At 39.1% G+C, this 14817-nt stretch overlaps 1 protein-coding gene across 4 annotated transcripts in view; it reads left to right on the top strand.

Annotated features, from left to right (window-relative positions):
- Positions 1-4346: 4346 nt before the first annotated feature.
- Positions 4347-14817, top strand: part of arhgef9a (Cdc42 guanine nucleotide exchange factor (GEF) 9a) — a 32159-nt gene continuing 21688 nt past the window's right edge. For 2 of the 4 annotated variants that reach the window (XM_058775148.1, XM_058775147.1), the window contains exon 1: positions 4698-4935. In XM_058775148.1, coding sequence (XP_058631131.1) covers positions 4789-4935 — 147 coding nt within the window. In that variant the 5' untranslated portion in view covers positions 4698-4788. Of the gene's footprint in view, positions 4563-4697; positions 4940-14817 lie in introns of those variants that run through there. The other 2 variants (XM_058775150.1, XM_058775149.1) reach the window with 2 other exon arrangements.

Genomic DNA, 14817 nt, shown 5'->3' with positions numbered 1-14817 from the left:
AAAACCTTAATGTTTAAAATCTGCAAGAGAATATTGTGATGCACAACAGCAAGACCACACGACAAACAAAACTTCCCTTTCTGCTCTGATTTTTCGTGTGCTAGTCCACTACTGCATTAGGGGGCACTCTCGCCATAGAACACATCTAAAACAACAGGACTGCATATATGTTGTTAATACAACTTACAAGCTTAATGATGCAGGTGAGTCACAGTGCACAACTTGCTGATGTGGATTTATGGAGACAAAGATACAAAGTTGAACTTTTTAACAGCATTTGCAGCACACTGATTGACATTGATGAGCTTGTCTGTTCAGTTCTTCTATCCTGACCTCAACCAATCAGCATGCAGCATTCCATCGCATCACTGCGGGATGCACTCCCATGGTTGCTATGCAATGGCAATATTGTATTACGAAGAATAAAACCACATGGTCCAGAGTTTGTTTATTGCCCTCTCTGCGCTTTGAAATGTTTTTCTTGACTGGGAATGACTGTCATGTTGACATTATCATCTGTTTGTCTGAAGTGAAACAGATGGCTGGTTTACTGAACTCTGTTACAAGTGCACACACAGTGTAAGGACATTTGAAGAAAGGTGTATCCCACAAGATCCACACTAGTTTTGGCCCACAACCAGAACCGTACAGTGACCAGATTTCAATATGACCTATTTCTACGTGGTTTGTGTGAGCATGTTGACGATTCCTCCATTGGCACGGAGCTGTGTGATGAGTCTTTCTCAGGAGAGAGTATATTACATAAGCCCTCAGTCTCTTTCTCTCACTCCCTTAACAACCTTGGCATTCATCCCAGATGTCATACACACACATGGGTATTGGAGAGTTTGCATAAACAAGCTTGTACTGTTGTTATTTTTGCGATTGTCTCTTTTTCTTCATCTTGAAAGAGAGGGAAAAGCTATTAACAAGAAACAACTCCTTTGGACTTGGTGCCAGTACCATGTTTTTGGACAGTAGCACTATTATGGTAATACCATGGTATTCTATGAAGTATTTTGGAGCCATGTAAATAAGCGGTGTATGAATATGCAGATCATTTAGTACTATTATATGCCTCAAAGTGCCATTGTACCACTGATGTATCATTTGTGTACTGCTTTACATTACATATTAGACAATTTTAAGACAATTTGGAGAACCAAGTAAATAAGCAGTGTGTGAATATGGAGATCATATATACATCAAAGTGTCATTGTACTGTTATGTACTGAATTGCACTTTATTTTAGACGTAATTTAAATTTGAAACAGTAAAAGCTATTTTTAGATTTTTGGTTGAAGATATAATTTTAATATTTTTAGAACAAAATTTAGAACCATGCAAATAGTGTATGAATATGGAGATCATTTAGCATAATTGTACATCAAAGTGCAATTGTACAGCAGAAGTCCGTTTTGAGTAGTGTTTTGCACTATATTTCAGAAATGATGTTTAATAGTGATTTAATAGTATTTTTTAGATTTTAGGTTTAAGCTATAATTTTAATTGTATTTTTAGAAAACTTGGAGAACCCTGTAAATAAGCAGTGTCTATGGAGATCATTTAGTATCATTATGCATTACATCAAAGTACCATTGTACTTTTGTGTGCTGCTTTGCGCTATATTAAAAAAAAAAAAAAAGATTCTTAATAGCTATCTAATAGTATACTTTAGATTTTACATATATTTTAGTATTTTTTAGTAATATAAAAGAAGTAACAATCACTAATTATTCATACCTGTGTAAATGTCATTAGCCTGGAGCTCAAGACTTCAAAACCTCCTTTTATCTACAGATATAGAGCAGGACTTCACTTATATATTCCACATAATAATAGCAAGTATAGCACCATGTTTTATTTATGAAACTTTGAGCTCTCATCTGATTTATTCATGACTCACACACATATGCCACAAAATACACTATTATAAATAGTGCCTTGGGAATGAGGTAAAGCTTATGAGGACTGTGCATGTGTGTGTGTATATATATACATAAGACGCCTAAAGGTTAAAACTGCATGAGCCGGAGAGGACATATTGTTTCCAAAAGCTTTTATACACATACACACCCACTCCCTCTCTGTTATACACACACATATGCCCCCAAACATTGAGTCCATTAGTGACATCCCAACTCGCACACTGTCCTGCCTTGGTTTTAAGCTATGAATACACTCTTACGTATGCAAGAGCTTCATCACAGAAAACCTCGGGACACACAGAGGGAAATCGGGGGGGAGAGGGATCTTGTGATCCCCAGAATGCTCGTTACATCATCTCTCCTGCTTCATTGCATAATGTAGCAAAAATATATATGTGAATGTCAGCTAGAAAGACTCTGACAACAGAATAGCACCGCTGGATTGGTGTTCTGTGTGTCTTTCTGTCTCAGTACAGGCATTTGAGATTGGTTCATTTGCCCCTTAATCATTTTAAAAAAGGGTGATGGAGACAGCGATTGGATAGATGTTTTGGCTTCGCTTTCAAGTATTACAACAAGGAATTTACATGGAAAGTTGACACAGTGCTCCTGCAGTGTGATATAATAAGCCTGTACTAAACAACATTTTTTGTACATTTGGCAGACACTTTTATGCATAATGACTTGCAGTGTGTTTAAGGTGTACATTTTTATCAGTGTGTGAATCAAATCCATATATGACCTTAATGTTAGTTTATTAATTATTTATGCACCTCATATTGAGAGACTACGTGGAATATTTAAGAAAATGCATTTTAGTTAGCTACATGATTATTAAAAAAACATAAAATACTCAAAATGTTGAAAACCTAAAACCTTACAATTTAAACATAATTTAGTTAAATTACAATTTATGTTAAATAACATAAGACTGCTCAATATCTAAATAAAATACTGCTCAACTGTTCAAAAGTTTGGGGTCAGTAAGATTTTTTTCTCAAAGAAATTAACACTTTTATTCACTAAGGATTCATTAAATTGATCAAAGGCACTGGTACAAAAAATGCTCTTTTGAACACTATTTATAAGTATCCTGAAATTTTTTTTTACCATATTTTTCAAATAAATATTAAGCATCACAACAGTATTTAACATTAATAATAAGAAATGTTTTTTGAGGAGCAAATCAGCATTTAAGAATGATTTCTGAATTATCACGTGACACTGAAAACTGGAGTAATGATGCTGAAAAATCAGCTTTGCCATTACAAGAAGAAATTACATTTGAAAGAACTATTTCTTTCAACTGTAATAATATTTCACGATATTTCTATTTTACTGTATTTCTGATTAAAAAAAAAAAAGAAGCTTGCTGGGCATAAGAGAAAATCAAAAACATTAAAAAAAAATGTTACTGACCCCAAACTTTTGAACAGTAGGCACTTGATCTCACAGCCTATAGAAATGAAGCAGTGATTCAAACATCATATTAGCTCCTCCTCTCTTGTGTGGCTGTGTATGTGCATCTGTTGTCTGTGTGATTTCAAATTATGCCTGATGGCAGAGGGTAATCTGCTACAGCATATCACCCATGAGATCAATGTTTTCAGTATCATATTACATTAAGCCTGCCTATGATAGTTAAATAATAAAAAACTATTTAAAAATGAATGATGTCCCTTTAAAAAAAAATCAAATGATCATCAGTGAAAGCTGTATAGGACTGTACTTGTCTGCATGCTGCATAATTAAACACATCTCAAGTACTGAGATTAATATTCAAAAAAGCACCTGCATGTTGAATGTATTCTGATTTCACCAAAAATAAACGTAGCTCTATTCTGTCATATTCCATTGAAGTGTTTGTTAAAAAACAAATTAGTTTACTTTAAAGAAAAATGGAACATGGTCTATCGCAAGAAACGCAAGAAAAAAAAAATATATAGGGGTTAAATCTGACAACTTTATTAAAACTGGTTAGAATAGCGAAAATTTCAGTTGAGAGAGTTGTCCCTCCCCACCCAACAGTTAGGATTGTTTTGCATGCGATGTTTTGAGATGGGATCTTTTTGGGACACATTGCAGGGGTTGTATATATTTGCCAGGCTGTGTTAAATAGATATAAAGGTGCTGCCTGCTTGCCTCTGAATGATGTAAAACAGCGTGCAATTTTGTCCATGCCTTTCCTTTGTTTTTTGCTTATTGGACATTTTCCTTTCTGCACTGAGATGATGATGATGATGTGAGTTCCCAAAAGCCAATAGTTCAGCATTATTTTGTATCCTTTTTTTTTTTTTTTTTGATTATGTAATGTTTGTAGCCTCCTCAATAGCAGAGTGAAGCACCCCTTCTTTTGACTGATGGTTGGCTCCTCAGTGTGTGTGTGTGTGTGTGTGTGCAGTGTGCACAAGCACCGCCCATACTTCAGCTCTATTCATAGAGAGAGAGAGAGAGAAACGCAGACTCCCACCTCGCCGTGAGAACAGAACAGCGTCTAACCGGACTTACGTTTCTCTTCCATACGCCGCGCGTTGCTCACGGGGCGCGGATACAGGGCTGCAGCTGGCGTCGGGGGCTCGAACCTGCGGAAAGGACACGGATCCAGGACCGGGACTGACCCTGAGGATGATGAAGGTGAGGCTGACTGTGATGCTCCCGTGAGCGCCATTCTTCTGGCTTAACGACGGTCTCTGTTAACGGATACGAGAAAAAAAAAAAACAAGCTGGAGGGGAGGGGTGGGGGGCTCTTTTTTAGAGATGGTGGAAACACACAAGCAGAACAGAGGTCGCGAAAGCGCGAAGTGGCATCTCGGCATCGTGAAGTGTTCTTCGTTTTATTCACCTGGGAGGCTGCGAGTTAATGGACGCTCCCCCTCGCGCCGCTCTCCATCCGCCTGCGCGGAGAGACTCGCACCGTTCCAGTGCTATGGAAACGGGAGAGATGGAGCAAGCGCACGACAGAGGGGGATACCCAGCACCTCAGCGCCGCCTCGGGCATGTCAATGACGTTGGTATATTTTGCGCTCTCCTAAATGTGTCACGGAGTCCGTTAGAAGCTGTTCACCTTTGGTTTAAGCGCGACGCATGTGCTTGCGCAAAAGCCGTTCGGTTTTCTGCCTCCGTCGCTTCGTCGTGGCTGATTCTGACGCGAGTCCGCGTTTTCTCGTTTATTGATTATGAGCGACCGGCGTTTTGTAGTCAAGCGCCGGGATGCGCGCGCGCAAGCATGCGTGCGTCCGCTTCGTTTATTTTTACAGACATGATCGTTTGTGCGCAGTTTATCGGTGTCAAACGCGCACGCTGATTTCGCGGTCGAGGACGAGGCTCGCAAGCTAGGCCGGCGATGACGCGGCTCTGGCCTCCGTTGAGAGGATAAAACCCGGACAAAATAAAAGAATTGAAAGAATGCTCGCGTATTTTGTTTCCTTGAGGTGTGTCCTCGAGCTGATCGCAATGAGACGCTCCGATGATCACAGGTGCCTGGCGACCATGTCCTGCTGCCTCTCACATCTTTCATTTTTCTCTGCACCATCCTACACCGTCTCTGGTTTCTCTCATGTTTAACAGTTCTGGTCTATTATAGAGAAGCCACTTATCATCTATTGACCTATAAGCACACTACACATTTTTTGCTATTGAGGGACATTTGTAAGAGTATGGATGTATTGTGCGATCAAACAATGTATCCAGGCAGTTGCACCTGAATGGTCATATACTGAGGCCATGCCTTATTGCACACCCCATTCATCCGAGGTTCAGGCTATAAACACGTTGGTGTTAAACCTGTGACATTCCTTTGCATGGTTTGTTTTCATTTGATTTCACATGCTTCTTGTGCAGGTAGATGCTAGACTGTAGTAGGGGAGTGTTGTAATGAATTTAGTTTTAAAGCCTGCAACTCAGTGTTTTTGCAGAACAGTTTGTCCCTAAACTGTGTAAAGCACACCGGACATTTTAGATTTTTTACATATATCAAATATACTTTTTAAAAATGATTATGCCTTGCACTTTATTTCCAAATGGTAAAAAAATAAATAAATCTAAGTTCTGAACAGTAAACCAAAATATCATCAAATATAGAAATAAATGAAACAGGCTAACAATTCATAACTTACACTGTTTGTTTGTGTTCACATGTAATTGTCACAAATGTGACTTTAACACTTTGTTGGTTCAGTAGATGATTCTTCTATGTTTTTAAAAAAGTTTTGTGTGGATGTTATATTTAAAATGAAATGAGAGACTCAGCTTCAGGGGATATTATGCCAGCTCAAATGTGACCCTGGACCACAAAACTAGTCATAAGGGTCAAATTTCTGAAATTGAGATTTATACATCATCTGCAGGCTGAATAAATTAGATTTCCGTTGATGTATGGTTTGTTAGGATGGGACAATATTTGGCTGAGATACAACTATTTGAAAATCTGGAAAATTGCCTTTAAAGTTGTCCAAAGGAAGTTCTTATTGCTAATCAAAAATTAATTTTTGATACACAGTATTTACGGTATATCTTCATGGAACATGATCTTTACTTAATATACTAATGATTTTTGGCATAAAAGAAAAATATATAATTTTGACCCACACCCACATATTGTTGACTATTGCTACAAATATACCCGTGCTACTTATGATAGGTTTTGTGGTCCAGGGTCACAAATTATAAATCCGATGTGCAAAATGTTCATACCTCACAATAGGTTTGTAAATTTCCTGTAAATTTTAGCCATTTCTATACGGAGACTTACAGACTCTACTTCCGCCTCCGATCAGTGATGCCCATGTATGACAGGGATTTCATCATTTCTTATTGGCTAAACTGATGGTGTTCCAACATGCTTATCCTTAACCTGACCCCTTCTAGAGGACAGACAGGCGTTTGGCTATTCTCATTAAAGATGATTACGGAATCACTGCCATCAGCTAAAACATGAATCAGCTGAATCATTCCCTTGAACTCATGTTGCTCAAACCATCATCCTTAGTGTTTTGTGTGTTCGCGCTGCAAGCGCATTATTTGCAGAGACTGGGGTTTTGTTGTGCGTTGGAGCATAATGGCTCGGATGCATCCCACTGAAGTGCTGAAACCGTTGACTCACTCTCTCTACGGAGAAACAATATTGTCCCTGAAAACTTCACTGATGGCGTGCTGCATCATACTCCGTAATACTTCTCCACAAAAGCTGTGACCGGAGCAGTACCTTTTTAAAATGTAAATGAACCATTTAGATACTAATATACACTTTAGGTACTAATGTGTACCTTTACGGTACAAATAAGTATCTCTTATGGGTAAATAAGATACAAAGGTGTACCTTTTAAAATACAGTCAATAGGTGTACCTTTTGACAGCTTTGAACTTTTAATGACCTATTTTAATTTTAAAACACAAGGTTTTGAACCCTGTAACTGCTTTATTAGCTGTGTTTTTTTTTCTTTAAAGCATAGTAAACATTAATAGCTGTAACTGGCTTGTGATATGAAGCCACTGTCACACCAAACATATTAAGCACTGCGTTTATGTTCTGTCATATAATATTAGAAAAACCAGACGGAAAATTTTAGCATATTGTCACATGTAAAGCGGTTGTACGCACACACTGCAATTATGCATTGAGACATCAGTTAGCACCGGTGTGGGATGTTGAACGCCGACTGTCATTCTGTATTGGCAGGCTATGGCAGGATATTTCCCTTTTGCATTAGCATGCAGTCCTTCTCTCCCAACAGGTCTGATGCACCTGTTAACAGTGAAGGGAAGTCTGGGAAATGTACTGCCAGCGCAAAAGAGAGCAACTCTGACTTAATGTTGCAAATGACATCATATAGTTTGCGTTATATACCCTAGAGACAGATTCTTTGCCTTCTTTAAGTGCGCAATCTCGCATGAGTGTCTATGCGCATGTTGGCGTATTCGTTAAAACAGAAGCTTATGGATTCACTTTACATCCTACTCTCGAGACGCCAGCAGCCTTTAATCCTGTCCTCTGTAGCCATCTTAAAATGCACTAGATTCCGCTCGGAAACTCTTATGTAAAAGGTGATTGCAGAACAACTGATGTATGGAGGTTTTCTAGATAGTATGGCACTTCTGACCTCATGGTGCACATTTTAGGGGGTGCGTTCTGGCCTTTCAAATCAGTGGCTTGAGGTTTCAGGACCGTTCCACCGAGCTGGTGTACGACATTCACATGGAGAGGCATGTGCATCCAAAAATATAACTACGCAAGTGCGGGAAAGAGCGGGAAAACCAAGAGAATGGCCAGATTTAGAAAGATCTGCACTGGGAGTGTAGGCTGGGAATCCACCCACCCACACACACACACAAACACACACATGCACACACACGGCTTCATGCGAGCTGTATCATACACACGTATCTTTTGCATCTTTCATGGCTGAAAGGCTTTTGTGCATTTTCTCCGCTCGTGTTTGTTTTAGGAACCGTGTGGGCAGGCAATGCTGCATGAGTTTAAAGCATTTAAAATCTAAATTTAGACCTAAAGAAAAGTGCAAAATGTTTTATCAGGATGATTCATATCAACGTGGAGGGAATAACAGGCTTAAGCAGCATCATACGGCTAAGCAGCTCAGACTCGAGTAGTTACTTAAAACATTCAGTTCAAAATGTTACTTCGCTGTCTGCACATTTCATTTCTTTTATTATCTCTCCCTGCAAGATATGATGAGAATTAATGGCTATATGAGTTTGTTTGTGTGTGTATGCAGTTATGAGAGCTTAATCCATAGCGTAGCAGTCTATTTTAATGCAATCTCTCTCTCTTTTGTGCTCTCTCTCCACGTGCTTTCTCCAGTTCTCTCTCCTAGACTCCTAGCCCACTGCACTCCGATTACATAATCGTCCTCCCCAGTCAGGTGTGTGTGCGTGTGTGTCTATGGTGAGGCAGCATCCTCTGGTCTCTTAGATGTTCTGTTTTGCTTTTTCCCCGTTTCCCTTTTTTGCCGTGCTGTAGCCCTCTGAATTATAGGGCTGTTCTTTCTGTAGTGCAGTAATAATGATACTGAATGAATGAGGCACTTTTTTTCTGCTAAGACATCCAGAGCAATTTATTTTGTAGAAGGGAACTCAGGTGAGCAGCGCCTGGATGGAGTGATGGCAGTCAGTGAGAGCTGAAGTGCTGACCTACAGCAGCTGTTCTGCTGGAGGGGTGGAGATATTCGATTATTGGACATGGAATGTTGCTAGAGGGCCTAATGGGTCATTTGGACCAGATGTTGAGGTAGACACCCTGTTGAGTGTTTTTAGCCTCTGCTATGCCATTTGTCCAAAGAAGCGCAGCTTTCTTAGAGCAGAGGCAGTTGGCATCTGTGATAGCGAGCTAGTGAGGGGTCTGAAATGAAAGCTGTAACAAAATCGGTTTGAAACTTGGATATATCTAGATTCAAATGAGGGTGATGATTGGCTAGAATTGTAGAAATGGCAGCACCTCGAGGTTTACCCACATATTATCTTTTACTAGCTGGCCTCTGTTACACATATATCCATCCCCTCACTATTTGATATTCTTTATGCTGCTCTGTTTATTATTGTTAAGATGACAAAGAGTTTTTAAATGTACATTTTTATGCTGGTCTACCTCAGAAGTCTAAGAGCGCTTGTTAGTCAAGTCAAGTCACCTTTATTTATATAGCGCTTTTAACAATACAGATTGTGTCAAAGCAACTTTCCAATATCAAAATAGGAAAATAGTGTGTCAGTAATGTAAAATGACAAGATTAAACACTCAATTTTCAGTTAAAGGCATTTCATAATTGAATTCAATGATGACATCGTCCAGCTCAGTTCAGTTTAAATAGTATCTGTGCAATCAAGTCGACGATATCTCTGGAAATTAAGTGTCCCCAACTAAGCAAGCCAGAGGCGACAGCGGCAAGGAACCAAAACTCCATCGGTGACAGAATGGAGAACAAAACCTTGAGAGAAACCAGGCTCAGTCTGGGGGGTCAGTTCTCCTCTGACCAGATGAACCAGCAGTTCAATTCCAACTGCAGCAAAGTCAGATTGTGTAAAGGACTCATCTGGTTCCCGAGGTCTTGTCCCGATGGCCGTCTAGGTGACAAGGTGTCCTGATCTCCGCTGACGTTCAGGGCTGTAGAGTCATCTCTAGGTGCTGATCCATCATTTGATCTGGATCCGGACTGGATCGGATGGCTACAGTGATGTCGGAATAAGAAAGAAACAGACTAATATTAGCGTAGATGCTATTCTTCTTACGAAGTAACAAGTACATCGGGTGTTATGGGAAGTGTTCCCGGTTCTGGTTGACCTAATTAATGCAGCCTAACAACCCTTTAACGGATTTTAATATTAGAAGCATATTAGTGTGTTATGTTTACGCCAGATTAAAGAGATGGGTCTTTAATCTAGATTTAAACTGACAGAGTGTGTCTGCCTCCCGAACAGTGTTAGGTAGATTGTTCCAGAGTTTGGGCACTAAATAGGAAAAGGATCTGCCTCCCGCAGTTGATTTTGATATTCTAGATATTATCAAATGGCCAGAGTTTTGAGAACGCAGTGGACGTGGAGGACTATAATGCGATAAGAGCTCACTCAAGTACTGAGGTGTTAAACCATTCAGGGCTTTATAAGTAATTAACAAGATTTTAAAATCTATACGATGTTTAATAGGGAGCCAGTGCAGTGTTGACAGAACCGGGCTAATGTGGTCATACTTCCTGGTTCTAGTAAGAACTCTAGCTGCTGCATTTTGGACCATCTGGAGTTTGTTTATTAAGCGTGCAGAACAACCACCCAATAAATCATTACAATAATCTAACCTTGAGGTCATAACTGCATGAATTAACATTTCTGTTAGAGCATAGGTCTCAATTTAGATATATTTTTAAGATGAAAAAATGCAGTTTTACAAATGCTAGAAACGTGGCTGTCAAAGGAAAGATTGCTATCAAATAGCACAACTAGGTTCCTAACTGATGACGAAGAATTTACAGAGCAGCCATAAAGTGTTGACAGTGTTCTAAGTTATTACATGTGGGGGATTTAGGTCCGATAATTAACACCTCTGCTTTTTCAGAATTTAGCAGTAAGAAATTACTCGTCATCCAGTTTTTTATATCGACTATGCATTCCAATAGTTTCTCAATTTGGTGTGTTTCGCCAGGCCGCGAAGAAATATAGAGCTGAGTATCATCGGCATAACAGTGAAAGCTAACACCGTGTTTCTTGATGATATTTCCTAAGGGTAACATGTAAAGCGTGAAAAGTAACGCCCCTAGTACTGAGCCTTGAGGTACTCCATACTGCACTTGTGATCAATATGATACCTCTTCATTCACTGCTACAAATTGATGGCGGTCAGATTAGAACGATTTGAACCACGCTAAGGCGCTTCCACTAATGCCAACAAAGTTTTCTAGTCTATTCAAAAGAATGTTGTGGTCGATAGTGTCGAATGCAGCGCTAAGATCCAGTAGCACTAATAGAGAAATACAACCACGATCAGATGATAAGTTGATAAGTTAGTGACAAAATAATACCGAACGTGAATTCCAGTGTGATGCTTCAGTTTTTAATGGTGAAAGATTGTGAGGTAAGATGTAAGTAGCTAAACATGAAATATTTGCTTTACAGTACTGTTTTATGATAGAATTGTTAAATGACAACAGCAATATTCAGTGATGCAAACTTTTTTTCTATCTATCGTTCTATCATTCTCTCGTTCTGTTGTTCTATCCATATGGCCTAAACCTTTAGACTTCAAAGTTTTAAAACTCTTTTCAAATTTTATACAAAGCTACATTCAAAGTTTGTCTGGACAAAATTGGTGTTTTTACTTAAAAGTTACAGTTAATTTAAAGCTACAGTATGCAGCCTTTTTATTGTTCAGATTGTACAAACTTTATATAATGAGCAAGTACTTACACCCATTTTCCAAACTGTGTTTTTATCTTATCCTGAATCACTAAATGCCTATAGTAAGTGTTTATATTGAGACTATTTTAGATCTGTCGGGATGACAACTACTCCGGAGTAACTCAGTACCTGTGTGACTCAACATATCCATAAACAGAGAGAAGGCTACAACGTTCTTCCGTAAGACACATGCAGTTTTGTTTATTAACCGCAAGAGTGCCAAAAGTTACATAGTGTACCTTTAAATTAATTTCAATTCTACTTCCTTACATTCATGTTTGAATTACAGTTCTGATTCCACATTCAACATTGATTCAAATTGAGAAATTGAATTTAAAAGCCATTTTCTGTTCACTTTTGTACCCTGGCTAGAAGCCAAAATGGTCTAAGTCAGCAAAGTAAGAACATCTCTAGTCAGTTGTCATTTTAGGAGAAAGCAGTGATTTGAGTCAAATGTTTAACAGATGCCCATTCAATTAACCTGTGATCCATAATCAATAATCAGTCCATAATCAGTTTAATGATAGTGTGTAAGGCTGTTGACTGAAGGACATCAGTTTTATAGATGTGTGCACCAAGGCATTCACACAGAGAATGAGAGACTGAGCAAGACAGAGAGAGAAAGAGGAAGAATGTTCCTGAGTACAGTTCATTCATGCAGGAGTAAAGGCAGGAGGAATGAAGAGACGACAGATAACACACACACACACACACACACACACACACAGAGTCATGGCCCTCTAATACTAGTGTTACTGTACTGCTGTATTCTCACTGTTTATGAACAGATTGCCTCGGTTTGGCTCTTATATACAGGATTTCATCCCGCTAAATTCATCACCATCCAATCTGATAATCTCAGGGGCTGTTACATCATTTTATCGTGTGTGCGGTGTAATATTTCAGTGTGTGGTTGATAGCCTACAGCTCTGATACACGCAGTGCCACATAATAATATCTCACATGAGAATAAGCTGCGGATGAATTGGGATGTTTAAGGGTTGTACATGATCCTCATCAGCTGTTCTCTTTTTCTGTTTTAGTGTGATCTGATGCTAGCTGGGACAGGAACACAGCTTTTCCACTGCAGTTTTTCTGACTGATTTGCATAATCCTACTGCCTACTGTTCCCTTTAGAGAGAGAGAAAAAAGCATGTCGCAACATTATTGAGACTGCACAGAGAGACGTTTCTTAACTTCTTAGACATTTCTTCTTAACTTTTAACTTAATAAATCGAACTCATTTGTTTCCTGGTATTAGTGATGAATCGGTTGAACCGAAGTATGAATGATTCACTGACTCGTTTAACTGTCTTTTTCCTAATAGGCCAGGAACTGATGATAGTAAAAACATCTGCAGTGAATTAAGGGAATATGGTATGACCTTACTGTATGACAGTTGGTTTGGTAAATAGTATTTTATTAAAACATTAAAATCCAGTCAAGAGTTTTAAATGAACTTTTATTATGTATTGCGTAAACAAATGTTATAATTCCTTTATGTTTTCATGAGTTGAATCATGGAACAAACAGCAAATAGTAGCCTACCGTGACTTAGTGTTTCATTATCATTTCTTTATCATGGACTTTTAGTTTGTTTTCATGGGTTTGCAGATTGTTTTGTATTTGGATTTTTTTGTGTTGAACACAACTGTCTTGTAGATTGGCTATCTTTTGAGTTGTACCTTGTACGTTTTACTTTTATTATCCCCAAAAATAAAAGTCCCACCTCTGCTGGATGCCTGCAGCCCTTTGTCTTCCTATGTGGCATCTTGTAGCAGTGTAAGGCCTCAGGTCTTGCAGTCACCAGCCTTACCTAAGCGAGAGGATCCTTTGGGTCTGCCTCTGATCCCTTTGCTCCACCTCGGCCCATCAACCTGTCATTTCTCCTTGGCTCCTCCCACCCTCGGTTCCACCTGAGATCCTCGGCCGGACGGCTCCCTCATCTCTCCGGCTCCACCTTGGTTAGTCGTCTCCCTGCCTGTGCCATGGACTTTTTTTGCTGCGCTCCATCTCTCCACTCCTATTACTTCAGTGGGTTTCTCCTTCTTCCCGGTTACGCCTCAGTCCTCAGCTACTCAGATTCCACCTCAGATGCTTATCACAGCAAACTCTGGCCACTCCTACCATCATCGTCCCCATGGATTTTCCCACTCTCTTCTCCTCCGTGGTTTTTTCTGCCTGTTCTTGCCATCCCTTTGCCTGCTCTTCTCCATCCCTTCGCCACCACCTCGTCCACCTCCAAACTCCCCACCGTTCCTATCTCACCTCTTCAGTTATGGTAAGAGATCACACTTTCCATGAGGGGGCGTAATGTCACAGTTCGGTTTAGTTTCATTATCATGGACTTTTAATTAGTTTTCACTAGTTTCCTGTCTTTCTTTGTTCAGTTTTCCCACCATTCTTTAGTTGTCATGGATATTCAGCACAGTACAGGTGTTTTCCATTATTACCCTCATTTGCCATGTTTTTAAGTCGCTGTGTTCTCACCTTTCAGTTGTCTGGGACTGTGTTGAACACAACTGTCTTGTAGGAAATTATAATTTATATATTTATTAATAAAACTTATTATAAATTAATGAAGGAATATCACACAAGCAAGAGTGTCTCAGGCAATCACAGCCATCTTGATATTTACAAAAACAGCACAACTGCGACTGATATTGCTTTTATAAAACAGTTCACTGAGCAAGAGATTGTTTTGAATAACATACATTCTAGACAGTATCGCCAGTAATTTTGTCAATTTTTGCCTTGCTAATTAAAACAGTTTCAAGCAAACAATAGCAGAATTAACAACAGCAAAGCACAGTAATGCCGGTTTTGTTGCTGAATGAATTGAGTGAATCATTCAATGATTCACTTACATAAGCAAACACTTTTTTTTTTCCTGCATGAAACAGAGTGCTTGAACAAAAGGCTTAAATTAATAATTTTGTGATTCATAAGTGAAGGCAGTCACTTGTTGCCACCTACTGGTAAAACAATGTGA

This window comes from Onychostoma macrolepis, chromosome 05 (genome assembly GCF_012432095.1).
Source record: "Onychostoma macrolepis isolate SWU-2019 chromosome 05, ASM1243209v1, whole genome shotgun sequence".
Lineage (NCBI taxonomy): Eukaryota > Metazoa > Chordata > Actinopteri > Cypriniformes > Cyprinidae > Onychostoma > Onychostoma macrolepis.
Note: the sequence above shows the minus strand (reverse complement) of the source record. Positions and strands in the feature narration are given on the sequence as shown.